The sequence below is a fragment of the Akebia trifoliata genome, chromosome 4, assembly GCF_017979445.1.
Source record: "Akebia trifoliata isolate Shusen 1 chromosome 4, ASM1797944v1, whole genome shotgun sequence".
Taxonomy (NCBI): Eukaryota; Viridiplantae; Streptophyta; class Magnoliopsida; order Ranunculales; family Lardizabalaceae; genus Akebia; species Akebia trifoliata.
In genome coordinates this window covers 14,323,646-14,344,527 of record NC_141378.1, presented here as the reverse complement: position 1 = coordinate 14,344,527, position 20,882 = coordinate 14,323,646, and the positions used below count along the sequence as shown (strand labels likewise).

The 20,882-nt window shown below is 35.2% G+C and overlaps 1 protein-coding gene across 4 annotated transcripts; it reads left to right on the top strand.

Moving 5' to 3' along the window:
* The first annotated feature begins 3,160 nt into the window (after window positions 1–3,160).
* LOC147404008 (protein LNK1-like) lies at window positions 3,161–9,958 on the top strand. Of its 4 annotated transcripts, none has more exons than XM_086439810.1 (7): window positions 3,161–3,492; window positions 5,459–5,825; window positions 5,913–5,994; window positions 6,856–7,243; window positions 8,300–8,439; window positions 9,469–9,604; window positions 9,698–9,958. In XM_086439810.1, exons 1-7 carry the CDS (start codon window positions 3,469–3,471, stop codon window positions 9,725–9,727), a joined length of 1,167 nt encoding a protein of 388 aa, XP_086295936.1. In that variant the 5' UTR covers window positions 3,161–3,468; the 3' UTR covers window positions 9,728–9,958. The 4 variants fall into 4 exon arrangements, with proteins under 4 accessions (XP_086295936.1, XP_086295935.1, XP_086295938.1 ...); XM_086439809.1 differs by having other exon boundaries at window positions 5,904–5,994; XM_086439812.1 differs by lacking the exons at window positions 9,469–9,604; window positions 9,698–9,958 and adding an exon at window positions 8,686–8,938 and having other exon boundaries at window positions 5,904–5,994.
* The last annotated feature ends 10,924 nt before the right edge of the window (window positions 9,959–20,882 follow it).

The following is a 20,882-nucleotide window of genomic DNA, read 5'->3' as shown; positions in this document are numbered from 1 at the left end:
ATACACCATTTGATATCGGAAGTAACATTTCCATACTGGCACACCAATAGAATTGCACAAGTTGACATGCCAATTTCTATTGATACCCCCAATTTTTACTCATTGCACCCCAAATTATTTAAATTCTTTATCACAACCCAATTAAAAATTAAAATACACCATTTGATATTGGAAGTAACATTTCCATACGAAAAGTTTTTGTTATCACACCAATAGAAATTGCACAAGTTGAAACGTCACTATTCACAATGATGCATTATAGAAAACATATTTCACCTTGAAAAATTAGAAATCAAGAACAAGCAGCTAACATTTAATTTGATAGGGTTAAATTCTCTTTCTAAAAAAAAAGAAGAAAAAAGTACATTCATATCAATACATCAATATTTTGATTATAAGAACAATGGCATGACCATGGGCAACATTGCAAGGTCATTCTAAGATATCATTTCGTTGCTCAAATACCTATTAATTGAGATAAATATGATCCATGTCTTCATGATATTATAATATGGCATCTTCTAATGTAGACAAATATCATATGTTTGACATTCATCAATGAATGGGTTGAAAATGCTAGTCTCACGCTCACCCCCACCCCCACCCCAATCAACTAATTTTTAATTTTTAATTGGATGCAATAAGCAAAAGTTGGGATGCCAATAGAAGCTCTCATCTTTAATATTATACTGAGAGAAGGTAGAGTAGAAGTGGCTAGACACCAAATTTTGAGTGGTCACAAATACTCATACTTTTATATTTAAATTTAACATAGTCAAAAAATTGCAACCGACCCAACAAATACAATCTTTTTGATTAGTTTTCACAATTAGAAAAATATCCTTTTTATTATGTAGTAATCTTCAAAATCTCTTTAATCTATTTTAAATTACAAATAAGTTCTTCTAATACATCTGCGTTTGCACATGTCACCCTCAAGTTAGGTAATAATCCGAAAGTATCTCCAAAGATCCATCAAATGCTAAAGTTTTATTGGACTAAATAAGACACTGAATTGTAAGGCCCATCTTGGTTAGGGTTGGCAATGGGTCAGATAAAATCCACTTACCCAACTCATCTTATCTGAGATATTCGAGTATGGGTACAATTTTTTTATCCGATTAAAAATTCGGGTAAATTTATCCGTAATTACTTTTATTCGGACATTTTTAGGGTCTGATATGGATATACATCCTGTCCAACCAAATATCTGTTTATCCGAGTTTAATACAATAAATTCACAATAAAATATATATTTAACCTAAAATTTAGATTTTTTTCCATTATCTTCACGATGAGGTATATATATCCGACTTTGATATCCGTTTGAACTTTGGGTAAAAGTCAGATACATATATCCTTAAAATAAGTGGGTAAAAAATCGGATATGGATAATCAAATATAGAATTGGATAAAGATATGGAAATAATTTCATCCGACCCACATCTGACCCATTGCCAACCCTAATCTTAGTAATAATTACTTAAATTTTCTTGGGCATAATCACAAACTCTAATTGTTAATGCTTTTTTGATTCACAACCCTTATTGAATAGCTGAATTAATAGAACATCAAATATTTTCATACATTGGTATTACCTTCTTTGATTTGATTCAACCTCATTGACCATAGATATTTGTAAGTGACGCTTCCCAAATGGGTTAGACATCTATAAAAAGTAACCCAATTTTCATGAAACTTTAGGGTAAGACAATGATTGAAGTGGATTCAAAAGGCTTATTGTCGTGTTAGATTGACGTCAATAGTTAATATTCATAAAATACCCAACTTCGGGTTCATAGGTATATTTGAAGTAAGGGCATATGTAGCATTTTGAGTCTCATGAGAATTAGTTTCAGGATGGGAAACCTAAAATTTTATAAATCAGAACGGTAACCATGCCTTTCATCTTCATATATAAGATAAAAGGCATAGTCGAACCACGTAAATCTCAGGTCTTGTTTTATAGTAAATATAATTACATCTAAGAATCCACACTCACATTTATCTAGTGATTAATGTACGAGACAAGGATAAGGGATGTTTAATGGATATTTTGATCATTTTGATAGATGTTTAACACCAATGATAAACAAAATCGAATATAAATTGATTTATTATACATTAAACAAGAATAATAATAACAAAATCAATGAGCATTATACGTAGTGGCCAAGGCATCCCTCCAAAAAGGGGGAGGTCTTGAGTTCCATGTTTACCTGATATATGTGATTTGTGGGGGTATTGCATGTATTCGAGGGATTTGAGTGAGATATGATGCTATTTAAAAGGCAAGTTGTCTCGGCCCAACTAGTTGGGCTACGGGTTCATAACTCCTATAATAAGAAAAGAAAAGAAAAAAATAATAATTGTCATGTGGATTTAGGCATGAGCTTGGTTTATTGTTCTTGATGGACGGAAAATTTTCCCACCAGAAGATGAAATGAGTTAGTGAAAATAACACGTTAATTTTTAAAATCCATTTATTTTATCACCTAAATAATGTGATAAATTGAAAAAATTAGTGTATAAACCATCACACAATAAAATAATGACGACTTAGACATGGGAAAATGCTGAATTAGCTTCCTTTGACAATGCACTCAACATTAGGCTAACGCGACAGTGTTATGAGAACCATTGAATTTTATTTGTATCTCAAGGAAATCTATGGTTCTTTGCATATTGTCAAGTTAGCGCAATGTCAAAGATGTTTCCAAACAGTGGACATGCTCCTTGACGTTGGTCTCCTATTATAGAAAAATCAATTTACCAGACTGAAGATAAGGGTATTTAGGTCATTATCTCATGAATTTTAGAGAAGACTGAGGTCAAGGAATATGTCATCAGTTTAAAAATATAAGGGGGTCTCTCGAATTTACTAACAAAATGTGGAGGGGTACGTGGCACCAAGTGATGCCATGCGCTCCCAACCAAGGTCAAGTGGGTGTCAAGGACACGTGTCATTGGGACAAAAGACAAGTAGTAGCTTTGACCAATAAGAATCGAGGAACTGATTGGATATTAAGGACTCATTCCCATCCACTAGTTTTTAGTATACATCTCTTCTTCTCTCTCTACCGTAATTGTTTTGATCTCATTTGCTGCCACGTGTCCAATCCTCACCCAACCTTCTTTTATAAAATAAAATAGAATCTCCTTCGAGACGACAAAGGGGTTTGAACTTCGAACTCCAGAGCCTAGAATTAGGGCAAAAGCGGTTTTGAAGAGATCTGGTTTAGTTCTTGAAAAAATTTGTTTTTGAGCTGTTGTTATACTGTTAAATCGAAGAAGGATTTGCGTTGATTTGAGTTACTGCTATTTTGGGGGTTTTCTTTGATTGAAGAAGGGATTAGTGACTTATGTTCAATTTGGGGATCGAAGATCGATTCCATGCTTTGTGTTAAACATTGAGGTCAGATTGAAAAATTGTTCGCTACTTAGTGCAGGGTAGAAGGTATCGGAGTGATGTCAGATTGGGCCATGTATTTGGTAAGATTTCTGTTTATTTATTTATTTATGGGTTTATATTTTTTGTTTTAATTTAGGTTTGTTGAGTGTAAGATATACCATTGGAATCAATATGTTCTAAATGAATGGAAGAAAATTATGTATTTTTTTTTTTTCCACTTCGATCTTCACCTGAAAGAGGACTTATACGACTAACTTTTCAGTCTCTATTAAATCCCCTTTGAAACTGATGATCATAATCACCAAATTCTATGACTTCTTGAAAAAATCGTGACTTCACGATCCGAAAAAGGGGTTTTTCATTATTGTTTTAGTAATCTGGGGTTTGTGAACTTGGGTGAAGTTTCAGCCTTCTGATATCCAAACCCATATATGATGTACTAGTAAGAGGTGACGTCATTGATAAGATGATGGAGGCCATTTTAATGATGAAGTGCCAGAGAATGAAAATGACGTTGAATTTGATGATTTTTGATCGGTTGATGATTCCATCAGTATAAATCTTGAATATTTTGTAGACCTGTGGTTGCTTTTTATGGATGATATTAATATGGAATTTGATGATTTATTATTGTAGTTTAATATGGGATTTGATGTTATAATATGAAAATTCAACTTAGTAGGAACAATTACATAGTCCTAACCCTAGCCACTTTTTCCCCAAATTTTTTTTTTCTCAAATTTTCCTCCTCGCCAACTTATTTCCAAATACCGACTTGGTGACTCACATAGAAGTATTTTTTGGATATTTCTTGGTGAAAATACCTATAATTTGATAGTTTTACATGAACAAAACGAACTAAGTTATCACCACCTGCAACCTTTTTTACTGTAAAATTAATTTCAATTATAATTAATTTTAATATATTTTGTCCGGTGTGCATCCGTGAATGTGGTGCTAAGCTATCCCTGTAGACAAAAGAAAGTGAAGAAGGCTGAATACCAAGGTCTCAAAATGGTGATGTAAGCCATACAAATTTTGCAAGGGAAGTGGCAAGAGCATGATACTCGACTGTGATACTGGATTTGAACACCCTAGTGTGGTTTTCATTATCGGTTTCCTGTTTCATCTTGTTTACGAATGATACTGATGAGTCATCTTGTTATCTTGTTATCTCGGACAAGAAGAATCTTGGCCATGACATTTCGTCTCATTAACGAATGATATTGAGATGATTCAGACAAGTCATCTCAATCAGGGGTGGAGCTAGTAAGGATGTGGGCAATTGCCCCCACAGAACTTTGAAACACCCCTATATTTTCAACTAATTACATGCCCCATTTGTCCCTACTCCCTCACCTCTCTCCCCATTTTCCCCCACACCCCTCACCTCCCTCCAATTCCACCCCCCCCCTCCCCCCCCTTCAATTTTTTGTTGATGACATTGCCTCTTGACCGGGCCTTCTCATATACTAATTGGAAATGATCTAAATATACTTTTCTTCAATTTCTAATAAAAAACCTCTGAATTTCTCCCTAAAACCATTCATCTTCAAGTTCTTCAACTATACAACTAACCATAGTTTGCCCCCACTACAAGAAAATCCTGGCTTCGCTCTTGATCTCAATCTCAGACAATTTTCAGAACCACGCACCCTAGGCTGTTTCATTGTGCCTCAATGGATAAGGTTTAGTCCCAACAATATGCATAAAATTGTGGTTCATATATTGCACTATTTTCTTGAAAATATATCAAAATTTTGATATACTTTTTAAGCCGAATTTTTTAGCCACTAATTTCTCAATATCCTTACTTCATATGCTGTATTTAAGATTCCATCTTTCTACTTACTAAGTTTTTTCTATTTATTAATCAATTTTAATTTTGTCTACATGAACCTTAGATGTGACATTTAAGAGTGATGGTTGTATCAAGTTATACACATAAAATCAATCTTGAATATGAGACTCTATGTTCTTTCTTTAATCTTCTATCAAATAATTTATGCTACCTATATTGCCTAAATGCTTTTTCTGGCCTTACAGCTTGAAGATATCGTGTGGGATGAGTTTGGTGGGTGTGATGATAATATAGTACCTGATCCTGCTAGTAAACAAGGTATTGAATGTGCAGTTCAAGATGATTGCCACAAGAATCGGAAGTGTGAAGCAATAACTGCTGTTAGAAAGGAGGACACTGATTTTCAAACTCTAAAATATGGGAAGGCTCCAATGCTGGAAACGGGTTCATGGTCTCACACCCGTGATAGTGCATTTCCTGATTTGTGTGAAACCGATTGTATTAAAGAAGTTACGAGTTTAGCTTCTGACGATGCTAATGTATTGGGTAACTGTTTCGAAAGTAGCATCACAGATGAGTTTTGTGAAAATGATGCTACCCTTGGGAATAGAGGTGCTTTAATTGAACGCTACTTGTTTAACTTTCCACTTGGTAATATTTCTCCATCAGATAGTGATCTTGAATTTTTAGGTACTGAAGATGGGGTCAATGAGAGCAGAGATCTTTTGTATTATGGATGGCCTGATATTGGCAATTTCGAGGATGTCGACAATATTTTTAGGTAATCCATAGATCCTTTTATTTATGAGAGCTTCTATTGGCACCCCAAAATTTACTTGTTACACCCCAATTAAAATAAAAATAAATCAGTGGTTGAGAAAAAATAAAATTTGGGGTGCCAATAGAAACTCTCCCTCTTTTATTTGTTTAGATTTCTATTTGATAGATTTAGGATTTTATATTAGCCTAATCCTTATTGTAATTTGTAAACAACTGCTGAAGTTGTTTGAATGTATTATTATGCTTTGTAATGTTGAGGTAATAACTTGAACCAAACTTTTGTAATGTTCGAATGGTTTGTTTTAATCTTTAATTAGGGGTGTGATAAATAATTTAAGAAATTGGGTTGTAATGAGTAAAAGTTGGGGCACCGATAGCAACTCTCTATTTTTTATTTTTTTAAAATTTTTAGGGATAAATACTTGGGTGGCATGGTGTACAAACCTCTGTGAATGTCACTTTCATCATCATCATCATCAGCAGCAAAACCATACCCTAGGTATCTGGGGTCATCTGAGCAAAGTTCCCTTCATTCGATCTATCTTCAATTGTATATTTTCTCTCACTACCTCAATCAATGTCCTTTCTGGTGGTCGTCTTTCTATTTTAGAACTGTAAATCCGCATGCTCCTTTTCTTTGGTGTTATCTTTAGTCTTTATTATACAAGATTGAACCATCTCAATGGACTTTCCTTAAGTTTATCATCTCTTAGGGCTACTCTACATTTTGTTAGGGTTAGTATTACATTTTTGCAATGTGTTCTTTCTAATTTTATCTTTTGTAGTCTTTTCACTCATCCCTCTAAATATGATGTCCCTTTTGCTTGTGATGGAATAACTTATTCTTGTCTTGATCTTACAGAAGCTGTGATTCCACATTTGGGCAGGGGAATGCTAGTAATGATGGTGAATTGTCATGGTTTTCATCTCCTCCACATGCTTTTAATGCTTCTAAAGATGCTCCAGTTGAGATATTGGAGGACAAGATGGAAAAGTTTTGCCAGCAAAAAAAAATGCAAGACATCTTGATTATTGATCCTCAACAGGAGGATTTGGTGAGTCGGGCTGGATTTACTGATCAAATTCTGAATGTACTTGGAGGTTATAGTGAAGTTGGAATAAGGATGGAACTTCCAGGGGAAGTAGGTTCTTCAACTGTACAAGAAAGCTCTTATATGAGCTCTGAGATGTCGGATGAAATCTCATTAGAAGCAACTACTTTTCAGCATCTCCACTCTGTCATGGAAAAGGTACTATGTTTTGTACAACTCTTCTGAATAATGTGCTGTTATTTTTAGAGAGCTGCTGTTGGCACCCCAACGTTTACTTATTACACCCCAATTTCTTAAATTATTTATCACACCCTAATTGAATAGTAAAACACACCATCCAAACATTACACAAGTTTGGTTCAGGTTATTATTTCAACATTAAAAAGCCTTACAACACATTGAAGCAACTTCAACAGTTGTTTAAAATTAGGATTAGGCTAATATGAAATCCTAAATCAAATAAATAGAACTCTCAGAAAAAAAAAAAAAAACCGAAAGAAAGAGAGAGGGTTCCATTGGAACCCCAACTTTTACTTATTCTCAACCATTGACTTATTTTTTTTAATTGGGGTGTAATAAATACAAGTTGGGGTGCCAATATCAGCTCTATTTTTAACCTATTAAAAGAATACATGGTGTCATTTTTAGAGCATTTCATTCTCAAAGTAAGCGAACTTCCAGGAAGAATATAATTACATGTGTGTCAGTGAGTGTGCGCTTGTAGATTGGCTGGTAGGTGTGGGTTTAGAGATGGGTTTGAAAAATTATTGTTTGGAATTTGGACTGTCAAGTTCATTTTGTTCCAAGAGGTCTCCTCCATGGGGAGCTCAGAGCAGACAGTTCGGTTTGAAAAACTGTACATCAAAGTGTGATATAGAATTGGGGCTATTGGAGATTATTAGGACTTTATGTGTTCGGTTCTGATCCTACAACTAGACTTCTGTAACATGGATTTGGTTATTGTTATAACCCTTACGATTAGCGGATCCTCACACACATCTTACTTGAACTCCACTCCTGAGATAAATGTGACCAATGTGCATATATGGAAGGTAAAAACTCACATGTTCTTCAATATAAACTTGTGACACATACAATCGAAAATGAAAAACACCAATGGAAAAAGCACATTTTTCCTTGCTTCAAATGTTTATATCCATGCATGCTTGGACAAATAGCACATTTCATGTGAAGTTGGCATGGACCAACGTCAACTTATTTGGCACTAAATGAGCTGAACTTACTTGATTTCAGTTGGATATTAGAACAAAGCTATGTATAAGAGACAGTCTATACCGCTTGGCTAAGAATGCAGAACAAAGGCTTACTTTTGGAAACGTGAACAGTAGCATTGGAGGTGGAAGTGGATTATTGACTACTGAAGAATCAGATGAGTATGATACAAATTTTAGACATACTTATCAAAATGATTGTTTTGAATAACTGATCATCTAAATGGATACATCAATGTTCAAAATTCGCCCTTTCTTGGATATTATTATTTTATAATCTTTGTCATCATCAGTGTCGTTGTCATCATCATTGTCATTGTCATCATCATCACGTGTTTTTATGATCCGATTGCAGAATTCTTCCTGTTTTCTTCGTTTTTGTCTCACTACCTCTCATCATATTTATAGAGTTAGAATTTGACCACCACACTGGGGAGTTTGGACGTGTTGGCAGATAACATAACGCTATAGAGTTCATCCACGTGAGAATTCAGCTATATTGGAGAGTTCCGCCATAGAGGAGACATCTGCCATATTGGAAAATTCGACCATATGAGAAATTCAGCAACATCAGAGAGTTTGGCTATACTAGGGAGTTCGGTCGCACTGAAGAATTCGGTCACCTGGGATAGTTCAGCAAAAATGGGGAATCTGGCCAAGGGTGAGTTCAGACACTTGAGACTTCAGCCATTATAAGATTCAATTGTAGCTTGGGCTAAGCATTAGGTGGATAGCTGGGCTCTCATTTCTTTTTGTGAGTCCATGGTCAATAGGTTTGAGGCCCATAACCTTGCTAGATGCATTAGTGAAGCTACGATACTCCATTAATCCCCCGACCTCCAATGTTTCGAGGGATCCATTTTGAGCATTTTGTTTTCAAATGGGATGAAGTTATTCTCGAGTCTTGTTAGCTATTTTTTAAGGCTCTTGTTGGATGTTTGTGTATTGCGTGGTAACTAAATTCTAACCTAATTTGTATCTCGTCTTATAAAGGCTTTATTAAAGTGGAAATTTCTTCTATTCTATGTTCAACATTTATAGACATTTATCAACAACAGAACATCATTTGTGTGCTTCACACATTTGTATGCATCCTAAAGCTGGCAACATTTTTCTATTTGACACTAGGCTTCGTTCTGCTTGTTTCCTAAAGCTTATTTGGTGAGTTTATTGCTGTTTGCATATATGCAGCTGCATGGGGTTTATTGATGTTGAAACTGAGACAAATGCCATAGATCGCTCTATAGCACATCTGCTTTTCTATGGGCCCCTGGTCCCGTTTGCAACGCCTGCTAATGATGCCTCACCTTTGGAGTCTCGCATCATTGTAAGCTTCCACACATTGGGTTATGAACTGAACTTTATATTTTACCAAAGATAAGTCACTTATAATTCTCGTGCTATTGAACTGAATTGACAGATTCATCATGGGCCTATCACTGGCCAGTAGCAAGAAATTAGGAGCTCCAACTACAACTGCAATGGCATTCTGGATTTGAGTAGAGTATGAAAGCTTGTTTGGTGCGTTGAAATTTGTAAATTATAACCCCGTCTAAACGATTGTAGATTAGTCCTTCGAGATACTTTTTTGATGATGGAGATACTATGTTAATGAGGCATGTTATGTTGTTGAAGTTGTGAAAACTGAGTAGAAAGAAGCTATTTGATTTCTTTGTTGTGATACCTTATCTTTTGTGAAAAAGGGCTTTGATGTACATGTCAATATTTAGTGGTGCGTTGCCGTGTAGACTACAGGAAAAACACACGCTTGTTTCTCTATGAATGATGAAATATTGAAGATTTAGGCATTTTTCTGATTTTTTTAAATATTATTCATGTTATTTCTTCATTTATGAAACAATCGGACTATCCAATTATTTGGGACCACCTTACCATCCTCCTTTCGATTTTACGATCTGATTCTATTCTGACTTGAACATGGAATTAATAATCCGATGCATAATCGAACCAGGCCAAATCTAACGCGAAAGCCCTTGGGCGGCGTTTGTTTTCTTGTTTGTTGACAGGGGAAGTCTATTTGCTTGGAGGAATTGCAGAATAAAGTAAAGGAACAAAAAAAACGAAAAAAATTTATTTTATGATCAAGAGAGTGTGTATGTGTGTGCGAGAGAGCGAAAGAGAGTAGATTTTATGATAGATAAGAAACCTCATAGAAGAGTGGAAAAATCATAAATAAATAAATAAATCATCTGAAGGGAAAATCTTGGAAGAAGATGAAAGATTCCAAAGAAAAATAAATTTTTTTGTGTGGAAGGATTCGCCCTCCTCTACATGATATCTCTCGGTCACAAGGAACCTCACACAACAAAAACATTAAAAAAATCATACCCCGAAGTTACATAAATGTATCTTTTGAGCTGAGCCTACTCTGCTTCGAAAAAGGTTCTTTTTGATGCTGTTTTGCTTCTTGAAGCCCAAGGCCAATATAAAAGAGAGAATACTAGACATTATAAAAGAGAGAATACCAGACATCACACCACAAATAAAAGAGAATCTGATTCTAGATTCCGAGCCAATGCCCCTCCAAATCTTTGGTATAAGGCATAATTTGAAGATGAGATGAAAGAGTAATACTACATACAACATAGAGAAATTTTTTTACTCACATAAAAGTCAATCCGGGATTTTATAAAATCCTGGATCAACCAATCACTTGAACCCATGTGTTTTGAGAGCATCTCCAACTTACCAAGAAAATCCAGGGATTTGGGGAACACAATGACACTTTTTAATAAAAAAAAATGTATGGAGAAGCTGGGGGATAATTGAACCCACCCTTCGTTAAAATCAATAAAGAGAGCTAAGCTCTCACATAGTTACAAACCAAGATGAAGATGGCATTCAACTGACCCGGGATGAGATTCGGATCTTAAAAAAAGTGAAATTTACACTATAAATTATTACAGTTTTTTTACTAGGATTGACAAGCACAGAGGCGCATAGCTAACGTAGCATGGTCGATGTTGTAGAAGAACGAATGCATCTCATGCACATTATTAAATAATGCATCTAATATATATTTGTAAATAATATTTTCTAAGAAATCTGCTATTTTATCTTCACCATCAACCCATTCTTCATGTGGACGACAAATGATGGCATTGGATATAGATGTTGCGAGCCGCCACCAAGTCAACATGGAAATTAAAGAGCACGACTGTGCCCATAAACTTCATTTGAGTTAAAAGCGATGTCCTTGCCTATGCAAATTCTAGGCCCAACATTGAATGTGAAGAGTTTCGACTCGTTGATCCATCTCTCGGGCTTAAATCCTAAGCAATCTTTCCCCCATATCCATTCCATACTTCCCATCGTGTAAAATTAGAATATGATCCTCTTGCCTGGCTTCACTATGGCGTAAAAATAAAATAAAAAATAGTTGGCCGATTTTTGTCACATGCTTGCAACATTACTTGGGGACTGTAAGTAAACGATCAATAGTGATTTCTAAGAATCACTTTCTCAAAGGAATGCCTAAGGAAACCCTTTCTCAAAGGAGTTCTTCCGCTGTGCTTGGATTGAGAGAAATGGAGAGAAGAGAAAATAAATGAGTTTCTCTCCATTTCTCTTGTTAAGTGGGGGAGGAGAAGAGATCAGAATTGGAGAGAAGATGAGAGAAAAAAAATGCGAGTTTTCTTTCTCTAAGAAAATGGAGAGAAGAGGAGAGAAACCCTTTTAAAATATTTTATAATTCCAAAATATTATTTGGTGACACAACTGGGAAGCGATTTCTGCCAAGCATACAAGTTGAAAATAAGCAGAAGTGAGAACATATGACTATTTTGGTATGATGGCATTATTTTTTAGTTAATGCCTAGAGTACATTACATAATATTTTTAAGATATAATTAATTAATGATAGTAGAACATGATAGAATTTATACAGAGAACAAACTAGGAAAATGCTAATTGAAGAAAAACTCTGGGTAACAGGTTGATCACCAACCCGGCCCAACCCACCCAAGTTGCAGTCCTACGTATGTCGTCTCTAATGGACTTATAAATGGGCTTGCTTCCAACTCTGTGGTAAAATTGGTCATTGTTCATGACCTCTATTGGACTATAAAAATGGGTTGTACTTGTATTGAACTAAGAGCAACTCCAAGGCACGATTTCTCGTGTGATCGATGCCTTCATAACTGTCGATTTGGGTCGTGGAGTGCATAAATTGCAACTCCAATGCACAACCCATTACATTTCAGATTTTTTGTCTTCCGAATCTCATCACTTTAATTCCGTCACTCCTCTCATTTTTGGAGGGAATCAAAATCAGACAGTTGGAGTAGGTTTTTGATCGTTGGAGCTCATTGCTACGTTTAAAAATCCTAGATTCAAAGCTTTAACAACACCAATCAGACCTCCACGAACCTCCATTAATGGTGTCAACTTACAATCTCTCTCTCTCTCTCTCTCTGGCATCGAACCGTCTGTTGGGGACAAAGATGGGGTTGGCTTTTGGCACCCCAACATTTACTTATTTACACCCCAATTAAAAATAAAGAAAGTTAGTGAATGGTGAGATCAATGCCAGTTGGGGGGGGCAATAGAAAATTAATTTGAAAAAAATTTGGATTAAAAAATTTAAAAATATTTATAGATAATAAATTTGGATAGCACGGTTGGAGTGCATACCCATGGATATCCATAATTTGCTACCCATAACCATTAAAATGGGTATGAGTCTCGATAACACGGTTGGAGTTGCTCTAATGAATTTGGGCTTACTGGTTGAACTTGAACCCCATAAACAACGATCGTGGAAAACTTTTTTGTTTTTTTTTTCCTTCTAACCCAAGAAAGAGGGATGAATGGTTATTGAGTTATGGACTCCATTCGGCAGTTGAGAGCCTATCAAAAAATAGAAGTCCTCATCTCATATATCTTCTTCATCTTACAAGAAAAGAAAAGGACGATTCCATAATTTAATCTGGGCTAGGGATCCTAAAGACGCAAGTTAATGACATGCCTGTAGATCTGATGTATGTGGAGGAGTTTTTTTATTTTATTTTAATGGGGGTGGGGGGTAATTAAATCGAGCTTTTTGTTTCTGAGAACTGCTATTGGCATCCCAATTTTTTATTATTACATCTCATTTTCTCAAATAATTTATCACACCCCAATTAAAGATTAAAACGAACTCTTCAAATTTTACAAAGGCTTGGCTCAAATTATAATCTTAATATTACAATTTACAACACTTGTTCAAACAATTTCACTAGCTATTTATAATTATGATTAGGCTCATATAAAATCCTAAACCCAAAAATAGAATTTTAGCAAATAAAAATAGAAATGAAAGAATTTTTATTGACACCCCAATTTTTACTTATTTACAACCATTCATTTATTTATTTTTTTAATTTTTAATTGGGATTGTGATTAGTAAATCAAGGTGCCAATAGAAGCTCTCTTGTTTTATTTATTATTTATTGATAACCTGAGGTTAAAGGACCCACTCATAAATTAAAACAAGAATCTAGTTCGGTTATAGTTGCAAGTTACATCATTGAATAAAATAACCACCAACTCTTGGGCAATAAAATTCTCTTAGCCAATGATAGAAAATTCTCAATAAAAGAGCCCTGGGGAATTAGGAGATCAAATAATTCTATCCGCTCTCTCCAATATTCAAAGACACCAGACCAACTTGAATTGAGAACTCTCAAATCTCCATTTTTTTTCTCTTATTCTCAAGAGTAAGTGAGAAAATTAAAACCTCTTAGATGTAATGAAAGATTTCTTGATGAAGCGGCAACAATTTGACAATATCAATTTGCTAGTTTCTTATGCAGAGTACCCCGTAGTTCAATAGGCGATCAGTCGAATAACATCTTGAATTGAAATTCGGTCATAGCTTTGCAAAAATCAGCAGTCGACAATAGCTAGAGTTTCTCCTATAATGGATGAAAAACAAAAGCTTTGGCAAAGTTGGTGAAGATCAGAATTTGAATATAATGTGTTTATGAAATTGCCGTAAGAGATTGGACCATCAGTGGATGACCTGCTCAATTTTGTAAAATTCATAGTTTAATTTTCATATAATATTTCATTCATTTATTGTTGAGAATAAGTTTTGAACTCAAGACCTCTTGATTGTTTTATTGTAAAAAGTAATACTTTCCTTTTTTGGTGAAACATAAAAGAACTCTTTTCTTTTTTCCTTTTTTGTTTTACTTTACTTTATTGGTTTTGAAAGTTGTAAAAACATCTCTTTTTTTCTTTAGTCCCACATCGGGTAAATACAAGGAAAGTTCTCAACTTATTTATGATCCCTCTCTCTTTAATGCTTGAGTATGAGAGAGATAGATACTGGGCCTCGCGCGCACATGGGGGCCCAAGGCACTGTGGGACTGCAGCCCATTGAGTTTGGGACCAACCCGTCAGAAAACCTTAGTGCGCGCAGGGGGGGTGCAGATTTCGGAATTTAAGCCTCACGTGGGTGCGCGTAGACCCGTTTTTGCTAAACTTATCGTTAGTTTGATCTTCTTCTCCGATTTCAAATTTTATGTTCTCTCCGAGTACAAATCTTGCTGCTTGTGAAAAGTTCGATCTAATCGAGTTCGCCGTAGATCTGTTATTTCCGGGTGCACGGTTAGCAGACTGTGACTGTTGAATCTTGGAAATCAAATTGGTTTTAAGGACAGCGGCTTCTCCGTGCCTCAGTCACCGATAAGTTCTTCAAATTTCCTCGAATTATTTACATTATAATATTGCTTATAATTCATTGTTTCAACATATCAGATTCATAATTATTTTCAACACTCAATTCATGTTGAACATCGAAATAGAGAACAAACTAAACAAACAAAGAATATCCCACTTAAAAAAATATTTTAAATGGGTTAATTCGGCAAACTCTTACTAAACTCATTCAAAATAAATCGATAACAAATTGTTCAGTAAATGATCACCAAATGGATCCATTCGGTATTCTTTTTTGTTTTTTAAGTGGGATGTGTTCCACAAAGATGGGGGAAGGGAGAATGAGTCACAATCTAATCTTAATTTATATAGAAAATGATTTGATATGTATAAGAGTACACCTTATTACAATACTTTGTAAAGATAGTAATTAAAGACTACGTTTAAAATAATTGCTTCCAAAACGCACATGCTAAACACTCACCAATTCTTTGCTCTTTCTCTCATGGCCATGATACTTCTTTGAGGTTTTAAACCAAGATGATGTATATTTATTTCAAATGATAAGAATCCAATCAATACACCAAAAGCGCATAAACTAACCAGTAACCAATGCACGAAAGTACGGTACACGGGTTTTGTTAGCATGTCACCTAAGAGTGCATGTTAAGATGCACTAAATACACCTTTACAACTTATTTGCCTATCAAAAATGAATTGAGATTTGTTGTTTTGAAAGTTGTGTGCTAAATTGATGAACAAAGGGCATGACGACACCATGTGTATTAAATGAGCAAAAGTAATTGGTTATTGAGAAAAAATTCCGCAAGTTGTTTAATTGTTTTATTTTTAGTAATTTTTCAATACACATGATGTCATGTCATTGGCTCATCAACTTAGCACATAACTTTCTAAACAACAAATCTATGTTCATAAAAAATGACCTAAAACTAAAGAGTCGCGATGGAGTGACCTCAAGCTGAAACCTCGTATGCACTTCTTGACGTGAAAGTGGATTGGAACCATAAATACTTTTTCACTCATATCTCAAAGATAAATATCTATGGTTCTCATACACTTTCATGTCGTGAAGTGCGACATGAGATTCCAGCCTGAGGTCACTTCAACATTATTCAAAAATAAATTTCTTACCAAAAATACTTATTTTTAAGGTGTATTTCATGTATCTTAAAATGCACCTTAGGACAAAGGTTAACAAAACCCTATATGTAATTTTGTAAAGGTAAATGCTGGCATGATTTTAAAATTCTCACTTTGCTAACGTGGAGCTATGCACTAAACCATAGATGCTTTTCATCGAGATATGAGTGAAAGCATCTATATATAATTTTGTGCACACTTTCACATCAACAGAGTGTGAAACGGAGTGAATTTTAAAATCAATCCGGGACAACTCTTTTGCTAATGAACAATGATAAATTGACTTGAAAAAAAAAACCACTCAAAATTAACTTGCTGACCTGGCATGTGAACAGAATGATAGATACTTTCTTGTGCATCTCAAGGAAAAAATCTATAATTCTGTGGACATGCCACATCAGCAAATGAATTTTGAGGGGCTTTTTTGCATCAGGTTATCACGACTCTTTGTAAATTGTTTTAATCTTCTAAAGAGACCATTAATACACCTAGCTATTTAGTGACTTAAGATGATATGGTTGGGGAGACCGAGACCAATCAACCACCACATGTTCGTCTGACCAAACAAACTGTATCACTTAATTAATTTCCCACCAGTCCACATCCATTCTACCAAGTTATTTATTGAATCGCCATTTAAGACATCCAAATCTTTAATATCTGACAACCTTAGGCTTTATGGAAGCATGGACACCCTCGTAGACAACTTCATGGTTTGAAAAAAATAAAAAATGAATAGGAATCAATCATTAAAAATATTCCTACAAGCCAAGTGGATGGTTCATGAGTAGATCTACTAAAATATTGGGTGCAATGCATTTTAGAAAAATCATAATAAATATATAGGGAGTCAAAACTTGTTACCCCATCAAAAGTAGTTTATAAAAATTGGATGATCCACACCTCTTCAACTTGTAAATTAGAGTTAGAAGTTTCGGAATGAATTGATCTTTGGTGAAAATGATCTCTTTATATATATATATATATATATATATGGGAAATGTTCGGCACAAAACATTTTGACAAACATTTTGGCAAACATTTTGGAACCGTCGGATATGAGAAGTTTGAACGGTCGAGATTCATTCTCCTCGATTTAACGTATGACTTATACGTTTTCAATTAATTACAGCGCCATCATTCTACTTTCGATTATTTAGTGTTACCTCCCTCTCTCATTAAAAAAAAAAAATAGAGTGAGACTCTCATTCTCTCTCTCTCAAACCCTCTCGAATGAACTCTCTCTATCTCTCTCTCTCAAACCCTCTCGCTCTCGATAGAACCCTCTCTCTTTATGTGTCTGCGGAACCCCACCAACTATTTAACGAAACGTTATAGTTTTATGAGTAGCCTCTACTACATTTAAATCGATAGAAAAGTTGAAAATTCAAAAATCGTGTCTACCGAATGGAATCACGTTCACGCCCCTCCCTTCTTCTATCAATTAGATAGTGATTGAAAGCTTGATTTCTGATTATCCGATTCCTCTTTTGTTGTCCAGCTTTTACAATAAAATACGATGGAGTCGTTGGATATTGATCGAGGGTTTGAGAGAGTGAGAGAGAGGGGTTCTATCGAGAGGGAGGTAGTTGCAACTAGAAAGCGATAGCGAGAGAGAATGAGAGAGTGAGAGAGGGGGTTTCAAATGAGAGAGAGGGTTCCACAGAACTCTGTTTTTTTTTTCGTTCGATTGAGTTTAAAGAGAAGAGGGAGGAAACACTAAATAATATGTTATTGAGGGATGGCACTGTAAATAAACATAAAGTTTATAACTTAATGCAGATTGGTGTTGGTTTTAATCTTGTCCGTCCGATTTCTTCGTATCTGAAAGCTCCAAAATGTTTGCCAAATTGTTTGTTACGTGGTAGGGCGCCGAACGGGACCCTCTATATATATATATATATATAGGGTCAGGTTCAAAGGACAACCATTTCTACACACATATAGACAACGTGTTTTGTCTTATATGGGCAAAAATGTTTGGAATGGACTGATTTTTTGTGAGGATGATCTCTGTGATGAGGGGATCATCCTGGCAAAAAATCATCCCATTCCAAAACTTGTAACCCCATGAAAATTGATTTACAAAAATTGGACGGTCTAGAAGTTTCATAATGAGCTGATTTTTGGCAAGGATGATCTCCTCATCACAGAGATCATCCTCACAAATAATCAGTCCATTCCAAACATTTTTTCCCATATAAGACAAAACACGTTGTCTATATGTGTGTAGAAATGGTTGTCCTTTGAACCTGACCCATATATATATATGGGTCGGGTTCCTGCAACACACATTGCGACACACATATAGACAACGTGTTTGTCTTATATGGGCAAAAATGTTTGGACTGAGCTGATTTCTTGTGAGGATGATCTCTGTGATGAGGGGATCATCCTGGCAAAAAATCATCCCATTCCAAAACTTGTAACCCCATCAAAATTGATTTACAAAAATTGGACGGTCTAGAAGTTTTGGAATGAGCTGATTTTTGGCAAGGATGATCTCCTCACCACAGAGATCATCCTCACAAAAAATCAGCCCATTCCAAACATTTTTGCCCATATAAGACAAAACACGTTGTCTATATGTGTGTTGAAATGGTTGTCGTTTGAACCTGGTCCTATATATATATATATATATGGGAAATGTTCAGCAACAAACGTTTTGACAAACATCTTGGCAAACATTTTTCGTGCGTAGGATAACAACCAAATGGGCGGTCGAGATTAAACAACAGCCGAACAGTTTAAGTGAGGAATTATACGCTTATTTACAGTGCCATCCCTCAAAAATTTATAAATTGGTGCGTCCTCCCTGTCGATTTAAAATCAAAACAAAAAAACATAGAGTGATTCTCACTCTCGACAGAATTGAACCCTCCTCTCTCACAAAACCCTCTCGCTCACTTGAGCTCTCTAGCTGCAACTAAATCCTTCTCAACCCTCTTTCTTACTCTTTCATTCGCTCTCGCTCTCGCCTCCTGAAATCCTCTCTCTTGCTCTCACTCTTGCATTCTCTCTCGCACGAATGGGTTCTTGCCCAACAATCTAGTTTTTGTAGTTCTTAGTTTTCCTTTCTTGGTTTTGTTGTTTTTCAATGTGAGATTGATATGCAAATTGATTTATTTGGTCTGTAATTGTTACTAACATGATAATCAAAACATAATAAACAGTAAAAATGTTATTTATTTATTTTTTAATGATTATAAGGTATTAAAGGAGAAAGAGGAGGTTCAGAAGAGCTACCACATACCTATAAAAAAAAATTAAAAAAAAAGTCATCGAAAGAAAAAATTAAATCACTAAACATAAAATAACCCAATCTGAAAACTACAATTTCTCAAGCTTTCAATTTAAAAGAAAATCTTTTAAAAAATCCATTTAAGCATGTACACCGCCATGCACTTACTTGAACCACCATGATTAAGGGAGGCATAGAGAGAGAGAGAGAGAACGAGAGTGAGAGAGACGATAGAGAGAGAGAGAGAGCAAGAGAAAGGGAGGGTTTCGGCGAGATAGACAATAGAGAGAGAGTTCTACTCTGTTATTCGTTTTTGTTTTAAGGGAAGAGGGATGTGACACTAAATAAGAATAAATGGAGGGATGGCGCTGTGAATAGATGATCAGCTGTTATTTTCAATCTCGATCGTCCATTTGTGTTATATCGGACAGTCCCTATATTTTTGTAAACCATTTTTGATGGGGTTAGAAGTTTTGAAATGAGCTGATTTTTGGTGATGATGATCTCCTCACCGTAGAAATCATCCTCACCAAAAATCAGCCCATTCCAAAACCTCTAACCCATGTTTTGAAAAATGTTTTGCCAAAATGTTTGTTACTGAACATTTCCCATATATATATATATAGGAAGCGGTTCGGCAGCCCTAAAGTTTGCCAAGTTTTGTGCCAAACATTTTTTGTAAATCACTTTTGATGGGGTTAGAAGTTTTGGAATAGGCTGATTTTTTGTGAGGATGATCTCTACGGTGAAGAGATCATCCTCACAAAAACTCAACTCATTTTGAAACTTCTAACCCTAGTTTACAAGTTGAATAATCGTGGACCGTCCAATTTTTGTAAATCACTTTTGATGGGGTTAGAAGTTTTGGAATAGGCTGATTTTTTGTGAGGATGATCTCTACGGTGAAGAGATCATCCTCACAAAAACTCAACTCATTTTGAAACTTCTAACCCTAGTTTACAAGTTGAATAATCGTGGACCGTCCAATTTTTGTAAATCACTTTTGATGGGGTTAGAAGTTTTGGAATAGGCTGATTTTTGGTGAGGATGATCTCTCATCATTGAGATCATCCTCACAAAAAATCAGCTCATTCCAAAGCTTCTAACCCATATTTTGAAAAATGTTTGGCACCAAACTTGGCAAACTTTAGGGCTGCTGAACCGTCCTCATATATATATATATATATATATGCCCTAAAGAGTGTCTAGATGCCCTAAAGAGCCAAATATTATGCCAAACATTTTTCAAAATAAGGGTAAGAAGTTTCAGAATGAACTGATTTTTTGTGAAGATGATCTCTTTACCATAGAGATCATCTTCACAAAAATCAGTTCATTTTGAAACTTCTTACCCTTATTTTGAAAAATGTTTAGCACAATATTTGGCTCTTTAAGACATGGGAAAAATTCATCACCAAACATTTTGGCAAAACATTTTTCAAAACATGGGTTAGAAGTTTTGGAGTGGGCTGATTTTTGGTGAGGATGATCTCTACGGTGAGGACATCATCGTCACCAAAAATCAGCCCATTCCAAAACT